This window comes from Corapipo altera, unplaced genomic scaffold (assembly GCF_003945725.1).
Source record: "Corapipo altera isolate COAL_440 unplaced genomic scaffold, ASM394572v1 150, whole genome shotgun sequence".
In the NCBI taxonomy this organism is placed as follows: domain Eukaryota; kingdom Metazoa; phylum Chordata; class Aves; order Passeriformes; family Pipridae; genus Corapipo; species Corapipo altera.
The window spans coordinates 2416674-2434084 of NW_020884941.1; the positions used below are offsets into that span (position 1 = coordinate 2416674).

Consider the following 17411-nt stretch of genomic DNA (forward strand, 5'->3'; position numbering starts at 1 on the left):
GCTTTGCAAGCTGCCCCCATTTCAGCTTGAAGCTGCATCAGAGGTGGGCAGGCAGGGCTGGAGCTGGAACAGAGAGAAGGCAGCACCTTTGTGTTCTAGGTGTCTAGGTTCTTGGGGGTACAAGGGGCTCTAGCCCCATGCAGAACAGCTGCTCTTCCAGACAGCCTGGCTGTGTCCTTCCCAGGGCACAGGATGGAGGGACCGACCCCATGCAGTGAGGAGGGTTTAGGAGCCTTGGCTGGACAGGCTTTTGTGAAATAGCTTTTGGTTGGCAGTAGGAGGTGCGTTCTGCTCGCAAGCAGCAGCAAACATCACTAACCACGGCTCTAAATGTGCTTCTGCTCATGGGGAGCATGTTCAGTGTTGGTTGGAGACCGAAAAGAGGATGCAGATGTTTCTTATTCTTGCCCCAGTTCCCCAAAGGGCTGGAGGTGGGCTGCCCCTCTTTGGGAGGAAATGCATCCTTTCCTCCGTCTGATGCTCCTGTGAGTCACTCCAAGTGGGACCTCCCCAGTCCCTCCCACCAGGCTCAGGACTGGTCCGGGGTCTGCTGCTGTCACCTCCGGTGTGCCCGGGGTGTCCCCAGGCCCGGGCAGCAGGGGGGTGTCGCTCCATGGCATCCCCTTGCTGACACCGTACCGGCTCCTCGAAAAGTGCCCTAAACAGACCGTCCCATGACCACACCGGGGCTCTCGGGGGACACCCGCTCTGTGATCCCCGGCCGTACTTTCGTCACCGGGGTGATGCCAGCGAGGGGTGATGCCCGGCTCCCCAGGCAGGAGCGGGGCGGGGGCTGGCTGCCGGCAGCGGGGCAGCGGGAGGAGGGCTGGTTTTGTTTGTTTCTTGTGGTTTTTTTTCCCCTCAGGTAACTCCCCTTCCCCTCCGGCCCGTCCCGCTGCGCACCCGGGGGTCCCGATGCCGCGGCTCTGGGGTCACCCATCCGGGCGCGGCCGCGCCGGGCCCTGCTGAGCTTCGGGCGCGGCGTTGCTGGGCAACGGCCCCCTTGCCCCGCCCCGCCCCGCGCTCCCATAGCTACCGAGGCGGGCGGCGGCCATCTTGGCGGCGGCCATGAGCGGCTCCAGGGCGCGGGCGGCGGCGGCAGCGGCGGGACCGGACAAGAAGCCGCCGCCGGGATCCGCGGGGCCGCTGAGCCGCCTGCGGGGCCGACGCGGATCGGCCGACGCGGCGCCGCGGCCGCCCTGGACCGAGTCCGAGTTGCTGGCGCTGGAGACCGTCCGGCCCGAGCACGTCCTGGGGCTGTGCCGGGTGACGGAGAGTGAGTGAGGGCCGGGCCCGGCGCGGCGGGGGCTCCGCGGGGCTCTGCGGGACGGGCCCCCGGGGCGGGAGCGGCGGGTCCCCGGGGGAAGCGGCGGGGACGGGGCACTCGGGCGGCGGTGGCCGCAGCAGAGCGGGGTGTGCCCACCGACAGCTTCCTTACAACTTCCAGAAAGTTTGGGGTGTTTGGGGTTTTTTTTTGTGGGTTTTTCGTTTTGTCTTTGTTTTCTGCTGGGATGCTGATCTCTGCTTTTCTGCCCCGATCCTTTCCCTTTCTCCCTCCGCTACCTGGCACCTACCGTGCCTTTGTTTCTTCTATCCTTAACTTTGCCCTGCTTTCATGAAGCTTCTGCAAAACAATGAGCCCCTTAACGGGCTGGCGGTAGCAAAAAAAATTTGGTAAGTGATCAGGGGTATTTTGAAATGTTACTATATGTTTTTTCTCTCTTCTAGATTATTTATGCAAACCTGAGGACAACATTTACAACATTGACTTCACTAGGTTTAAGATCCGGGACCTTGAAACTGGAACAGTGCTGTTTGAAATTGCAAAGCCATCTGCCTCAGGTACATCATACTAACATTGCAGGGACAGTAGACACTCAGAGAGCTGAGAAGTTGCAATGCAGGACACATGCAGACCAAACAGAAAGGTCCTTTGGTATGTCCTGGTGACTGAATTCCTTGCCTTTGAGCATAGGACTGAGTTTATCTCTGCTGAGAAACTTGTCATAAAAATGTGATTTTCGTGAGATGGGGGAGTCCTATCAGCTGCAAATCTTTCCTTTTTGGGCTTGTTATGGTACAGAGTTGGTTTCATGTGCTTTCGTGTGATGGGGTGTATCCTGTGAGGTCAGCTCTGAAGCCACCAAATACCAACTGTCACTGCAAATGTTTTAGATTTTTACTTAGTGCCAGTATAAGAATCAGACCAATTATTAAATGTATTTACGTTAGGTACCTAAGCAATAGCTTAAGTATCACCTTACATGGACACACAGTATCAGCAGAGTAACTCTGAGCACAACGTGTGTTTTCCAGAGCACGATGAGGAGGATGAGGAGGACAGCAGTGAACTGGATGCGAGTGCAGGTCGCTTCGTTCGGTACCAGTTCACCCCAGCGTTCCTCCGGCTTCGGACCGTTGGTGCAACGTGAGTAGGGATTCATGGAATGAGGGGAGAGTCGGGTGTTTACAAAGTGTCACTTGACAGTTTATAACAAAACTGTGTCAAAGACTGGAGAGGACCCATCTTACACTACAAATATCGATGTCTCTCTCTGGAATGATCTGTTGCACACTTGTGTAGCCTCAGGTCCAAGGCTCTGTTCTTCCCAATAGGAAGAGAGGTATATCATCTTAGCTTTTTCCTACTTTCTGTGTGCAGAGTGGAATTCACAGTGGGAGAAAAGCCAGTATCAAACTTCCGAATGATTGAGAGGCATTACTTCCGAGATCGTTTGCTGAAGAACTTTGACTTTGATTTTGGCTTCTGCATCCCCAGTAGCAGGAACACATGTGAACACATCTATGAATTCCCTCAGCTCTCAGAAGACCTTAGTAAGTACCTCCTTTGCCACACTGAGTGGTGTTTTGTTTGCGTGCATCTGCTCATTTTCTCCCTATCTCCGCTTGTAAAAGAAGTTGTGACTGGGATGGAGGCGACAGGAACAGATACAAGTTCCTGGTTTAAGCAGTGTGTAATCTTGTCTGAATTACACATTTGTGCTGCTAAGCCTCCTCCTTTGAAAATGAAAGCCTAAGACAACCTGTGCTAAGTCACAGGCTGCGAGCACTGATCAGAGTCAGAGGGCTGACACACCTAATGCCTCCTGGTGTAGCCCAGAAGAAAACAAAATCCTGAAAAGGGGTTCTTTTGGTAGCCACCCATCTGTTTTCAGCACTTGCTTTGTTAGGGCTTGAGCCTCCTGCTTTGGAACAGAAGTGAGGGGGTGTGTTTGAGCCTGCCTAGATCTCTGCAAATACACATTGTGTGGGGTATGTTGACCTCAGGGGGTGGATGGAGCAGGAGCACGTGAGCCCTCCTGGGGCTGCCTGGATGCAGGAGGAGACACAGGGTTTGTACCCTGCCTGTGTACGTGTGGGGAGTGCTCCTTCTGCTTATAGATGTGATCACTGCTCTGCTCCAGTCACCGCTCTGACAGTTGCCAAGGTCCTTTTGAGTAAAATTGCTTGATCCCCCTTTATTTGCTTTTAACAGCACTTGTCTTGTGAATAGGAAGAAAGGGCAGGCCGGAGCCTTTGAAGTGCGCTCAGCAGCAGTTGGCTTCTCTCCCTTGGGTAGGGCAGAGCATCAGCCTGGTAAATGCAGTGGAGTGGCAGAGCCCTTTTTATCCTGACAGTGGCAGGCTGTTGAATGTAATGAAGCTTTCTCTTTACAGTCCGTCTGATGGTTGAAAACCCGTACGAGACGCGCTCGGACAGCTTTTACTTTGTGGACAACAAGTTGATAATGCACAACAAGGCCGACTATGCTTACAATGGGGGACAGTAGCCATCCTGTCTGCTGGATGCTGTGATGCCATTAACCATTCCAGATGTGCAGGAGCGGACTGGAGTTGCTGTCTCGTGCAACAAGGCTTCTTGCCAAACCTTTTCTCCGTGCATGAGGCTGAGGACATGAAGCAAAGGCGAAGGCTCCTGAAGGAAATCTCCCTGCAACACTTCTCTGTCCGACACTCGGCATATCCTGCCTCTCCTCCTGTGTTCCTGGCTACCTTCTGATACCTGGGTTAGGTCATGGATAAGAGGCACAATTCTTGCTTAGTCTTTATAGTTAGGTTGCACTTTTAGTGCTTCTGATGCTTCACCTCTTGGGTGACTGCTCTCTTTGAAGAGGTCAGATTGTTTGTGTTAAGCTTTTTCTTAGCTGGAAAAATCTCACCCCTTCAAGTAACCAGTGATACCTGAAGAGCAGATCTCTTCTCTAGTTGGATAGATCCTCTCTTTAGTGCACAGTGGTTTAGTTTGTAGCATGGCTGACATTGCTTTTTAGGGTGCATCCCAGTATTCTGCAGTGAGAAAGATAAACTAAGAGACTAATTCCACTTCTAAACAGTGCAGGAATCTTCCATCTGCCTCTGGGGGCCTGAGCTGCCCCTGAGAATAGTTTAATCTGTGTTTTGCAGGAGATTTCACTAGAGATACGAGATAGGGAAAAAAGGTTTTATCGCTCTGATAGCATTTCTCTTTGAGCTCTTGTCAGCAAATTGTTGCATGTTAGAGCTCAGGGGTCAACCTTAGAGCTGAAGTTAATCTCACTATGTTTACCATTTCTCCTGCTCCCCTTTGTGTAGGAATTTTGGCTCTTGCTACAGAATGTGTTGCTTTTTAGATGGACAGCACATTGTCAGCCTGGCTGGGGTGTAGGGGAGTGGGGCTTAGAGGAAAAAGGGAGAATGTGGAGAATCACTTAAAAAATGTGTAGGAAGCAGACTTTCACAGGCTTCAGTCTACTTCTAAACCCAAATGATCTGTCAGAGGTGCTATGAGGAGCACCAGCTCATTTGCTTTGTTTCATTGGAGGTATTTAGTAACTAAAAGCTTCCTGGGTCAGTTCACTCAGTGTTAAGGAGTGGGATCCTTGGAAAGTGAGAATGTACATGATTTTCTTTTTAGCTGCTGGGGTTCCCATCGCTGCTTTGCCTACTCAGCTGCTTATTTATGGTTTGGGAAGTTGTTCTGTCAAGGTAGATACCACCAGACCAGAGGGAGTGTTTCACAGCTGTGTTTGGGATCTGGTGATGGGAGATAGCACCATGCAGTGGGAAGAGGAGACCTGTGTGTTGCCAGTAGCCATACTGGGGCCTGGCTCCTGACCATGCAAAATCTCATCCATCAAAACCCTTTTCTGCCAGTTTTGCTGGCTCTAGAGACTGGCACTTTTCCTGTCTCCACACTGGGCTGATCAGCTGTGTCTCTTGTACGTGGGAATTAGGTTGTGTCTAGACTAGAGACCTTCTCTAACATTAGTTCCATTTGTTCTTGAGACGGATGAAACCTATCTCCTTGGTGGATATGGTTGGTTACCTGTTGTGTTAAGTAAGATTCAGTGTAGTTTGTTTAAGCAGGATTGAATGGGGCATCACAGACCAGAGCTTATTAATGCGTAGACAGCAACAGGAAACCACTGCCTTTACCTCCAGATTAATGGAAGTAACTTTGGCATGGAACATCAGCTGGCACCAGGGTGAGCAGGGAAAGTGTGTGGGGTGGCAGCCATGAAAGAATCTCCAGCTCTTGGGAAGATACTTAATTATGATTAACCACAACAAATGACCTGTTCTGGGTGGAGCATTAATCATGAGCAACCACAACAAATGTCTTGGGAATGCAGAGGGGCAAGGTCTGCATGGTTGAAAGATGAAGAACCATTCTGCTACCATGGATCCCCTCCAGCATCTCCACAGGCACTTAGGCAATCTTGTTTGGTTATTTCAGGATTAGTTAAAGCTGCTGAGAAGGTGGAGCTCGAGAAGCCTCTTGCAGTGAGTGTCTTCAGCAGGCCTCCTGTGGTGCCAGTGAGGTGGGAAGTGTTTGCCTTGCTGTGAGTTACATGCAATAAGGCAGAACTGCCTGGAAGTGCGTTTTTCACCCTGAAGTGCTCGGAAGCAGCGTCTGAAGAGCCTGCTAGTTATTCCCTGGGAAACTTTAGCTTGTTGAGCTGAATTTTGTAAGCAGTATAGATCCAGGTGCCTTCAAATATTACTTTTATCACACTTCCTACTACGAAGCAACCGCTTGCGTTTCTTGGGAAGTGTGGTGATGCCCTTCTGTTTTCTGTGTCAGTGTGTAAAGGTTCCTCAAAGGCAGAAGGGCCCGTGGCCGGCGGGGGCGCGCACGGGGAGCGCGCCCCATCTAGCGGCTGCTGGCGGCGGAGCGCGCTGCCGGTGTGCGGTGCCGGCAGGAAAAGGGAATAACTCCTGCTGTCCTTTGCCATCAGCAGAGACCAGGAAACAGCACCGGCGCGGTGGCTTTCGCGCTGGTGAATGTATCAGCCATTCAGCAATAAGGAAAAGGAAAACTGGAGGAAAACCGGGAGACTCGCAGGCAGCAGTAGCACCCCATGGTTTGTAGCTGAATTTGTCTGCTTTGCCAAATCAGGTGGTCTTTGCCCAAAGTGCATGCTGCAGGGAAAAAAAAGAGTCCCTACAAGAGGGCAACCCAGCACTGAAAAAGTTGATTGTAATCCAGAAAGTCAGGGATTTCCAAACTCCTCTCCCTACTTTAGTCGCTTCCCTAGGATTCCTTTTCGCTTACATACTTTTTATAAAACCTCTTTTCTTTGTGGCAGGGATGATGTCTTTGGTAAATACGGTTTAACAGACCAGTTTCCTTCCAGAGTGTGTGCTCTGATGCTTTAATGATGGGTCAAAGCTACATATGCCAGTGAGTTAAGAAGAAATTCCAATGGGATCACATCCTTGTCATGGTCAGTCCTAGCCAGGTGCTGCAGGCAGGGGAGATGCTCTCAGAGTCAGCTGGAGTTTGAGCAAGGGAAAAGGTATCTGTGCAGACAGCTTCTCTCAGGTTGTATGCTGAATTGGAAAGAAAAAACTCATACTGAGTTCTGCTCTTATGAAAAAAGGGACCAAACCCATAAACTCATGCTAAGTTTTTCCAGTATTTGCCCTATTAGTGCAAGGACCTCTTTTTCACATCTTTGAGGCAAGTGCTTTGAATCCATGCCAGCAAGCTTTCTGGAGAGCTATTTTCATAACCTGAGTGTGGAATACATATTGCACCTTGTGAAAGAAGATTATCTCTTATTGTATGGACTGGATACTGCTGTCCTTGCCCTCTGTTTTTGGTAGGAAGTGTCTTCCTTTGTGTGTTTTCCTGAAGATTTTCAATGTTTCTTGCTGCAGAGGAGCAGCAGGCTTCTCTTTGGTGCTTGGGGATGTTTGTTCCACTTATCTGAGGGTTCAGGAAGAATGAAACATGTTCAGCAGACAGAAATGAACGAGGAAGGTAGTGGTGAAGCAGTAAGGTCCAAATGTAGCAACTCTACATCTCAGTTCTGTGTTTCATCACCTCCTCTTCAGCTGTTTCCCCGCATTCTGCCCTGCTGTCCCATCCCACGGAGCTCCTTCGTGCTGCCCAGAGCCTGCCTGGCTGTCAGTGAGACCCACGGACTCTCCTGGAGCTTTATGCTGAGGACAAGGCTAAGGGAAGGCAGCCTGATGGAGGCAGCACCTCTTCCTCTGCAGCAACGGGACGATCACCAGCACCCCCCTCTCCTGCCCGGATCCCAGTGCTGTCACAGGACATTTATTTATATCTCTCACAGTGTGGCCTTGGGGCTGCTGGCGCGTGGACTCCTCCGTGCTGTCCCCTTCGTGCCCTGGTGCCCGCGGGTGTGCCGGGTTGTCCGCGCGGCCCCCGGTGCCGCTGTATTTGTACAGCCCCTGATTTTGTCACCAGCAAGAGGAATAAAGAACCTTCCTCCTTGTGCGGGGCCGCGCTGAGGGCCGGGGGCGGGGCCGGGGAGGGGCGGGGCCGGAGGGGCGGGGCCGGGAGCTGAGGGGAGGGACTGGCTGTGCACCGCCAGGGGGCGCTGCTGTGGCGCATGCGCGAAGCGCGCTCTCCGTGAGGCGGCGCGATGGCGGCGGCGGCGGCGATGGCGGCGATCGTGTCCCGCGGCGGAGCCCCCCGGGGTGAGGGCGCCGAGAGGAGCCTCGCTGCGCCGCGGCTGCTCAAGGGGGGCTGCGGGGCACGCGGGAGGGGCGGGAAGGGGCCGCGGCCTGCGCGGGAGGCGGCGCCCCGGTGCCCTTCAGGCCCTGCCTGGGGCGGGTCCCCTCAGCCGCGCGGGCGGCGCCGCCCTTGAGGGGAGCCACGGCTGTGATCCCGGGGAGGGGGGCCCGTGGGTCCTTCAGGAAAAGTCCCTTCTCCTCCTCCCACCCGTACCCCAGCGGCACCGGCGCTGAGCCCCGTCCCCGTTGCAGCGCTGTCCCTGCGGTGCCGCCGCCTGCACACCGTGTACCAGAGCGCGGAGCTGCCCGAGACGCACCAGATGCTGCGGGAGACCGTGCGGGACTTCGCTGAAAAGGAGCTGATGCCACTGGCAGCGCAGCTGGACAAGGAGCACCGCTTCCCGGCCGAGCAGGTGGGCATAAGGAGCGGGAATGGCACAGCCGGAGCTCCCCCGGCCGCTGCTCTGGGGCGGGACCGTCCGGGCTGAGGCAAAATGTGCGTCCAGCTCCAGAGCAGCGGAAAACTGAAGTTTAGACCGAGTTGTGAGAGAGTTCTGTGAGTATGGAGGTCTTAAAGCCCACAGGACGTTTTGAACTCTTCACCTTTACTTGTGTTTCTCTGTATCTGGCTTTAGTACTGCTGAATTTTCAGTTCTCTTACCAACATACCTATGGGCTATAAAACAATTGAGTTATAAAATCAATTTATTATAAAATAAAATATTATTATAAAACCAGTGTATTATAAAATACTTTTAAAGGTTGCACATTACCATAAAAATGGTTTACAGTGAGGAGGCAGAGATGACCCGAGTGCATTTCAGATGGTGGAAAGAAGTGATTAGGAGATAAGAGATGCCTGTTGGTCATCCTCTGGGACTCTGAAAAAATTGAGATTCCAGTCAAACCTGTGATTTCTCTTGTGGAAAGACACAGCAGTGTAGTCTGTGTGTGTTGAAATACGAAGCTTCAGAAAAACAGATCCTGTTGTTACCCAAGAGGCTCCAAACAAACACAGTTGGAGGCATGTGAGTTTTGTCACACTCCTCTTTCTATTAAGGAGTAAGGAAGGTAGCCAGGAAAGTCACACTTACTCAAAGGAAGACAACAACTCTTTTCCTTACTGTTCTCATCTGTGAATTTTACATTTGATTTTGAGTCTTTTCTCTTGAATGTGTAGGGAAAAACTGAAAATGTAAACAGTGGTTATAAAGCAACATAGAAGGAGTTTCTGTCCTGTTCATCCTCTGGATTGCATGTCAAGGACTGGTGTGTTGGGTATCCTTACAGGAGGGAAATTATTTGTTTAAAAATTCCCCCAGGTTTCTCTTAAAGCAAACAGGGGCTGGTAACACCTTATTTTTGCAGCACCAGAAGCTTGACATCTTAAATATGAAAACAAAGCAAAGCTTGTTTTTTCTCTTCTATGTTGCAAAACATTAACAAGAGACTTATAGTGAAACTGTGAAGAGTTTGTGGTTGCAGAGCCAGGGGTCCAGCTGAGGAATTTGGGGTGGAACAGTGTGGAATGTAATCAACTTAAATTCTGTGAGAAGCAAAATCTGGCTTTAATGGGAATGAAAAAACAATCACCTTCTTGCAATGTGTTCTGTGGGTCATTCATTCTATAAAATTCTTCCCCTGTGCAGACTCAAAGGTGAAGTTCTGATGATTTTTATCAGTTAGATGTCCCATTGAAATCTTCCTACTGACAGGAGACATGCAAGGGGAGCAGCTTTGGTGGGAGGCTGAGGAAGTGCTGGTGAGGTTCTGTCTCCTGATTTCACCTTCACAAGGCTCCCCCTTTCCTGGTGCTGAAGAAACCTCTTTACACTGGCAAGAGCCTAGGTAACAATGACCAAGTACAGCTCCTACTGAATTCACCAGGCCCTGGGGACACTGAGCAGTCTGTACAGTCAGATTCCCATTTCATGGGAGTTGTGGCATCTTTTCCTCTGGGTGCAGCCCTCCCACGACCCTTCCTTATCTCCACGTGTCCGTGTGTATTTTGTGGGACACTGGTGGTGCAGAGGATCTGACCTCTCCCTTCCCTGTGTGCAGGTGAAGAAGATGGGTAGCCTAGGGCTGCTGGCTATGGATGTGCCAGAGAAGTACAAAGGAGCAGGCCTGGACTACCTGGCCTATTCCATTGCCGTGGAGGAGATCAGCAGGGGCTGCGCCTCCACGGGCGTCATCGTCAGCGTCAACAACGTGAGTGTGAGGGACAGGGGTGCAGCCTGGCTGGCACTGGGGGGTTACTGATGGGGAGGAGTGCCTGGGAGAAGTGGGTCTGTTCCTGTGGTGGGTTCTGGTGTGTTGGAGAGCACGTAGGCATGAGGGAGTAACTGGATTAGTTGTACCTTTAAGAGGCACTAACAACACTCAATTATTAAAGTCCCTGTATTTAGGGCCAATACTCAAGTTTGGCTCCGAAGAGCAGAAGCACAAGTGGATTGCTCCCTTCACCAGTGGAGAGAAAATTGGATGTTTTGCCCTCAGCGAACCAGGTGATGTGACTGTTACCATCCCTGTTGCTTCTTTCCTTGATCAGGTTTAGGGTGGGCTTTAGGTCTGTGAAATTGTAACAGTTTGTAGAAAGGTGGTTTGTAGCAGTTCTAAGTGCGTCCCAGTGCCCAAGGTGTGAACTGCCATCCCGTGGTCCCAGCTGAAAATGCTCATCCCCTCAGTGAGCGGAGCTCTGGACACATTGGCCTTTCTGCTCCCTGTCTGGGTCCTGTGGGAGGGACAGTGGTGACACTGCCACAGTGGAGGAGATGCCGTGAGCTGAGGGGGTGTGGGCAGGGGGTGGGTTTGTCCCCCAGGCTGGCACAGGGGGTCTGAGGCTGGTTTGGTGGTGCCTTGCCCAGGGAACGGCAGCGACGCGGGCGCGGCCTCCACGGTGGCGCGGCTGGACGGGGACGAGTGGGTTCTGAACGGCACCAAGGCCTGGATCACCAACGCCTGGGACGCCTCGGCCACTGTGGTGTTTGCCACGACAGACAAATCCCTGAAGCACAAGGTACCTTCCTTTGGATCAGACAGGAAAAAGGCGGGAGTGAAGGAGTTGTGTGGGAGAAACACTTTGCAAAGGTCTGGATATTCTGTTTTTAGGGCCATGCAGGCATCGAGCAGAGGAGGGGCTGATGTGCACTGGCTTTGTGCTGTCTCAGCTCTCCCCTCCCTTCTCCTGGTTACCTGGACGTGTGGCTAATATGAAAAACGAAGGAAGCTTGTGGACAGCCAGGGAAGGTGGCACCATTCTTAGGAGTTTGGGTCTTTTTGCAGGGCATTAGTGCATTCCTGGTTCCCATGCCAACGCCTGGGCTGTCACTGGGGAAGAAAGAAGACAAGCTGGGAATCCGAGCCTCTTCCACTGCCAACCTGATATTTGAGGACTGCAGGATACCCAAGGCCAACCTCCTGGGGCAGCCGGGAATGGGCTTCAAAATCGCCATGGTAAGAGAGGGATCAGGACACAGCTGTAGCTCCCAAGTTTTACCCTTTTGTAAATCATTTCCAGAGTCATGATCACTTCCCCGAGAATCATTCCCAATAAGGTGTTCTATATCATGTTAAGCTGTTGACCCCTCTTGTCACCATGGGAGAAATCATTCCCACAGCCTGATGAATGGTTAATTTACCACAGATCCTTGGCAGCACTTTTATCATGGCAGTTCTCAGCTAAAGCAATGCTGATGCCACTGAGGTGCTGTCAGCAGGAGTGGTGTATTTTAAGTGTTCTCCTTTCCCAGCCCTCTATTTCTCCAGTTTGTACCCTTAGATAAAGAAAAAACATGATATTTTGCTTAAATACTGTGGCAGAGGGAAGTTGTCCTGGAGGCCCAGGAAAACCTCTGGATAGTGTCTCAAGGTGGATGACAGCTGAGTTATGGCGAGTGTCTGACTTCTGAGGAGGAGCCAGGCAGCTGGGAACAGCGTGTTCCCTGCAGTGAGGCACTGCCCCTTGGAAGTGGTCACTGCTCTCTCTGTAGGGGCAAAACACCCTTTGTTGTTTTATGAAATGGCCAAGCTCCCTGGAGCACAGCCCATTCCATTATGTCCTAAACTAAAAGAACCTGCCAGTCACCAGTCACTTTTGAAGACCCTCAGCCCTGGACTGAGAAGATGAAGCCTTTTCTCCCTGTGCTGGAATTTCTTCCTGTGCACAGTGAGGCAGGTCACCAGTTAAAAGCCTGATGGGCAGGTGTTTGAGCTAAGTCAGGTTATCGACTGGATTCACTTCTTAGTTTGAAAAATGCTTCAGTGTGTGTCCCAATGATGAGGGCAAAAGAGGAAAATTTATCAGATTTCCAGTGTTTTTCAGTTTAAGTAAACTGAGCTGCACAGTGAGCCAGGGGGGTCTGGCTGAAGGATTCTTTCCTTCCAGAGCAGATGTTTCTTGTTGTGCTGTTTCCCTTATTTTGCACTGGGCTTTTTTTCTTCTCAGCTAATAAGAAGCAACACCTCTCCTTTCTGCTCCCCTTCTCTCCACAGTGCCCCGTACTTGTTATAGCTCTCTATTCCTACATAACTGGGGATATTCTGAATCAAGGAGGTGTCTGACCAGAGGGTTCTGAGGCTACAGCGCTTCCCAGCAACAGAAATATGAATCTACTATTTTTTATAAAGTATGACTTGACTTAACAGGTATTTTGTGTCTTTCTCAGCAAACTCTGGATGGAGGAAGGATTGGAATTGCCTCACAGGCTCTTGGAATAGCACAGGCAGCTCTGGACTGTGCTGTGGATTATGCTGAGAAGAGAATGGCCTTTGGGTCGCCCATCACAAAGCTTCAGGCAGTGCAGGTACGAGCTGGGCACACGGGGCAGCTGGGGCTGGTGGAAAGTCCATGTGTGCTCTGAGGCGTGGTGTCAGCAACACAGTGCACTTTGCACTGCCTGGGATAAACAGGGTAATAATTTCCATTTCCAAACACTCTTAAAACGGGTTGTTTGGATGGAGGCTCCTCTCCCAGTGGCGCCAGGGGTGGGAGAATTCAGCTGCGTGTCCTTGTGCAGCAGAGGCCCTGGGCCAAAGGCAGTGTTTGTCGTTGCAGTTCAAGCTGGCAGACATGGCTGTGGCCTTGGAGGGCGCCCGCCTGCTGACCTGGAGAGCTGCTATGCTGAAGGACAACGGGAAGCCCTTCACTAAGGTACTGCCAGCCCTGCATTTGTCCAGCAGTGACAGCGGGGCACAGGCTCAGGGAGCCGCGCTCTGAGCAGGTCCCTGCGCTCAGCGCTGGCTGTAGCCGAGGAGAGAGGGGTGGCTGCTCCCAGCTGGCACCAACATCAGTCCTGTCTCTGCACAGCTGGGCTGTGAGCGTTCAAGCAGGTGAGGGATTCCTTTTTGCCACAGCTGCACCCTCAGTGATGTTTTCCTTCCCCAAAGGAAGCGGCGATGGCCAAACTGGCTGCATCAGAAGCTGCAACGGCCATTGCTCATCAGGTAACTGCTTCCATTGACACCTCTGATATACAGCACATGGAGAGGGATGTTTGGTTGTCACACAACACAAGTGCTTTGGGAAGGTGGGATGGAATTTACTAATTTATTTTTTAAACAAACCAACCAACCAACCCCTGTGGCTGAAGCTGGTTAGCACAGCCGCCTTCCTGGGTTGTGGGGGAGCAGGATGGGGGCAGGGATTTATACTGGCCTGTGGTAGCTGTAGTACTAAAGTGATATATGCCTGCTGCTGTCCAGGGTAGTGGCAGTTTTGAGTAAGATCAGCAGTGTGGGAGACAGAGCACTGGGGCACCAGTCAGCACCACTGCACCTGGAACAGGCCCTGTGTATCTCCATTTAGTGTCCCCTGTCCTTAATAAAAGCATCTTAGCTGAAGATGGATCACTAACAGATACCTCTGAAGCAATTAATTCTCTGTCTGGGACATCAGTATTTCTCTTACCCAGCTCAAATGCTGTTTATTCTTTTGATTGCAGACAAGCTGCAGTCACCCCCCTGGGTCCCACCCCTCCCAGTTACACCTGCTGTGAGCTCAGCTCCCGTTAAAGAGGCTGTGCTTGTGTTCTGTAGACAACAAATTCCTTGACCCTGCTTCCTGTCTAACTTGCTGCTCTTACTTCAGGCCATCCAGATCCTGGGTGGGATGGGCTATGTGACAGAGATGCCGGCGGAGCGGCACTACCGGGACGCCCGGATCACCGAGATCTACGAGGGGACCAGTGAGATCCAGAGACTGGTGATTGCAGGCCAACTGCTCAAGGCCTACCGAGGCTGAGGCGGCCAGGAGAGCCACACACTGCCCAAGTGCCTCGTAATGGTGCTCAACAGTGATCAAGTTTGACCCTCTTGGATGAGGCCAATGATGGAGGTTTTCCTCACCAATGAGTAACTGACCCTCAATGTACAATGTACTGACTCTTCCTTGGACAGTGGCTGGACTGAGGTTTGTAAGCTGTGAGTGCAGGAGGGAGGAGACAACCTGTGCTGGTAGGGCAGTGTGGGGCTTTTCCTGGAGCATTGGATGGGTTTGGTAGTGCCAAAATGGCTTTGGCTGTTCAGTGAAGTCAGCAGCTTTCCTTGTGCACTTCCCAACCAGTGCCTGTTTTGGAAAATTTGTTGCTACCAGGCACTGGATAAACAGTGCCAGAGTTAGAGGTGCTGAGAGCTGTGACTCCTTCACCCCAATCCAGGCTGCAGGTCACAGTGCCTTGAATTTCAGGTGTGGAATGCAGCTGTTTGGGAGCACCTAATTGGACACAGGCTGTGTGGAGGTAATCCTGCAGCAGGGCACTTCTTCCCTCTACCAGCAGGAGAGGAGCCAGACAGGACATGCAGGAATTATGTACGCACAGAGGGGCTGAGCACAGGCTGTGGTTACTCTCTGTGGACATGTGAAAACATAGATCAGAAAGAATCCCTTGAACTGGCCAGCAAAGCCCAGCACCTCCTCACTCTGCTGCTCTGGGATGCAGGGATAGAAGCAAAGGGCAAAAAAGTTGCAGCGCCTGAGACTTTTTTTGTAAAAAAAAAAAGGCCAAAGAAACCTCTGCTCCCAAATCTGCTTCTACAATATGAATAAGAAAGGAATTGCATGAAGGGGCAGTAACAGCCTTTAAATCCCTTTTGGGCAACAAGGAGGAAAACAGATGACACACAAACCTTACCGGGAAGCTTTAGCAGTAGCACAGTCAATGATCTTTGTCAAGACATTGCCTTTCAGAAGATTCAACAGCCATAGGAAAAGCTCTAAACTCAGGAAAAGATGGAGAGGATTAAGACCTGGACTGTCTGGTCCAGCCCCTTGTCCAGAGGAGTACACTAGAGGTAAATGGTTATTTTCCTGTGGTGCCATTTATTTAACTTGTGTGGAGAGAAGAAGAGCAGGATTCTGCCATATGTGAGAGAGCAGAGAAGACAAATAAAACTGACTTTGAAGGACCACCAGTCCCTCCCTCTTTTTTTTAATGCAAATATGAATTAATTTAGATTATTTTCTTCCAGTCACAAGACACAGAAGCAGAAACCAGCAGGGCCTGTGTGTACCAGTGAGACCAGTTCTCAGTGATGTCACCCATCCATCCCTCTGCAGGGCGCTGGAGGGCAACAGCGTGTTGGGGCAAGGTCCTCAGGTGCTGAGCTTCTGCTGCTGCTCTCACAGACATAAGGATTGACAGAAACAGAGCCAGGCAATGCATTCAACAGGAACAGTCCTATTGGAAAACCATTCCCATGACTGTGACTGTGATTCTGTTGTACACTATGGAGAGCTTGTAGGAGAGAGACGCTTTTGTAGCTTGATTTCAGCCTATGTCACCATTTTGACTGTTGAAGGCTCACTTCTATGACTGTGGGGGGAAGTGTGATATTATTTTGCACTAATTTCTCCTTGCAGCCACGCAGCTAGAAGAGGAGCTGTAGGGATGTGAGGACTCTTAAGAATGCAGAGTTACTGCTCGGTGCTCATCTGCACTGACCTCATGTGCTGAGCTCCAGTGGAATCCTGGTGACCCAGTGCAGTCACACTCCTGCCACCCGGCTGCTCTGTTCCCCTCTCATCCAGCTGCTTCTCTCAGATCCCCTTTGCTGGCTGTCAGCAGTTGCCTCCCTCATTACCAGCTCTAATTGGCTGCAGCTTCTCCCCAGAGCGGAAGGAAACCACCCCTGTACACACCCCATGGTGACAGTGACCACCTCGGCTGACACAGAACACCTGGAGAACCTACAACCCTGAGGGACCAAATCCCTTGTGGGCAGAGAATATTGGGGGGGGGAGCATCAAGTAATGGCCTGTTCTTGGGAGAGCCCTGCTGCTGTGCCTGTGGGCAGAACCTGCTTTTGGGAATGCCTGGATGCAATATCTTCCCTCCTACCACAGTGTCAGAGAGAGCCCTGTGACCTGTGACACTGCACTGGTCACAGCAGTGCTCTGGGGTAAACAGCACAGTTACACAAAAAGGCCCAGAGCTCCCAGAGCAAAGCCATGGCTCTTCTCAGAGCAAGATACTATAAGCTTACTCCTCACTGCTGCTGGCTGAGAGAACTCTGTGCTGCCTGTGCCTCTGCTCCTCAGGGCTGCTGCAAAGGAACTGCTGAACGTGCAAAACACAAACGAGTTCTGCAGCATTAAATGAGGAGCTCTTACCCAGCCACCCCCAGACAGCACCATCCCAGCCAGGTGTGGGCAGGGCCGGGCTCTCCTTGGGAAGAAGGGGCTGTTGCAGGGGAAGCTGTAACTTTTTATCACTTTACAAACTCGGCCAACATCGCAGAGTTGGGGCACCGAGATGGGAAAATCAGATCATACATAAATTAGAAACAGTTAAGGGGAAGGAGATAAGCCACTTCTCCAGGACAAAAAGCAACACTTCTCAAGGACATTGTGGTTTTTGCCCCACGGTGCTCTAAGTGTACATGAAACTGGTTAGGAGGCAGATTGCTGAGGATGAAACGGGGAACCCAAAGTAGAATCCTTTCTTAGGAAACAGTTACAGTAACAAGGACCTTAAAATTGATAGATTTTTTTATCACACATAAAGCTCACAGATTCTTCATTTGGGTTCCCAGCAGACTAAAGGAAGAGAACTGTTCTGGGCTGCTACAATTAAATACACACAGGTGAGAAATACTTAACAACTCCTGGGGAGCACAGACATGAGACACATCCTTTCTGTCCCATCCCTCACCAGGAATGACGAGCTGCACCTGGAGTCTGGCTCCCCCTTGGAAGCATCTGCCTCACAGCACAGCAGGACAGGGCTCATCACTCCATTTCACACAATTCCAAAAAAAAACCAACCTGAAAGTGCCATTTCAGCCATGTTTAAGCAATCAAGTTTTATAGGACTCAGCTGAACCTGCTGCAGTACTGCTTTCACAGCACAACAGTCTGCTCCACCAGTCTCTTCTGACAGTGTTAGCTGTTAGGAAAAAAAAGGACAAATGTATTTTGATTTTAAA

At 51.3% G+C, this 17411-nt stretch overlaps 1 protein-coding gene across 2 annotated transcripts; it reads left to right on the plus strand.

Moving 5' to 3' along the window:
- The first annotated feature begins 1049 nt into the window (after positions 1-1049).
- ACADS (acyl-CoA dehydrogenase short chain) lies at positions 1050-15393 on the plus strand. Of its 2 annotated transcripts, XM_027661592.1 has the most exons (13): positions 1050-1276; positions 1729-1842; positions 2317-2428; positions 2663-2835; positions 8241-8401; positions 10050-10199; positions 10384-10495; positions 10856-11007; positions 11274-11444; positions 12656-12793; positions 13045-13140; positions 13377-13433; positions 14077-15393. In XM_027661592.1, the coding sequence occupies exons 1-13, from the start codon at positions 1069-1071 to the stop codon at positions 14227-14229; spliced, it is 1797 nt and encodes a 598-aa protein (XP_027517393.1). In that variant the 5' UTR covers positions 1050-1068; the 3' UTR covers positions 14230-15393. The 2 variants fall into 2 exon arrangements, with proteins under 2 accessions (XP_027517393.1, XP_027517394.1); XM_027661593.1 differs by lacking the exons at positions 1050-1276; positions 1729-1842; positions 2317-2428; positions 2663-2835 and adding an exon at positions 7877-7952.
- The last annotated feature ends 2018 nt before the right edge of the window (positions 15394-17411 follow it).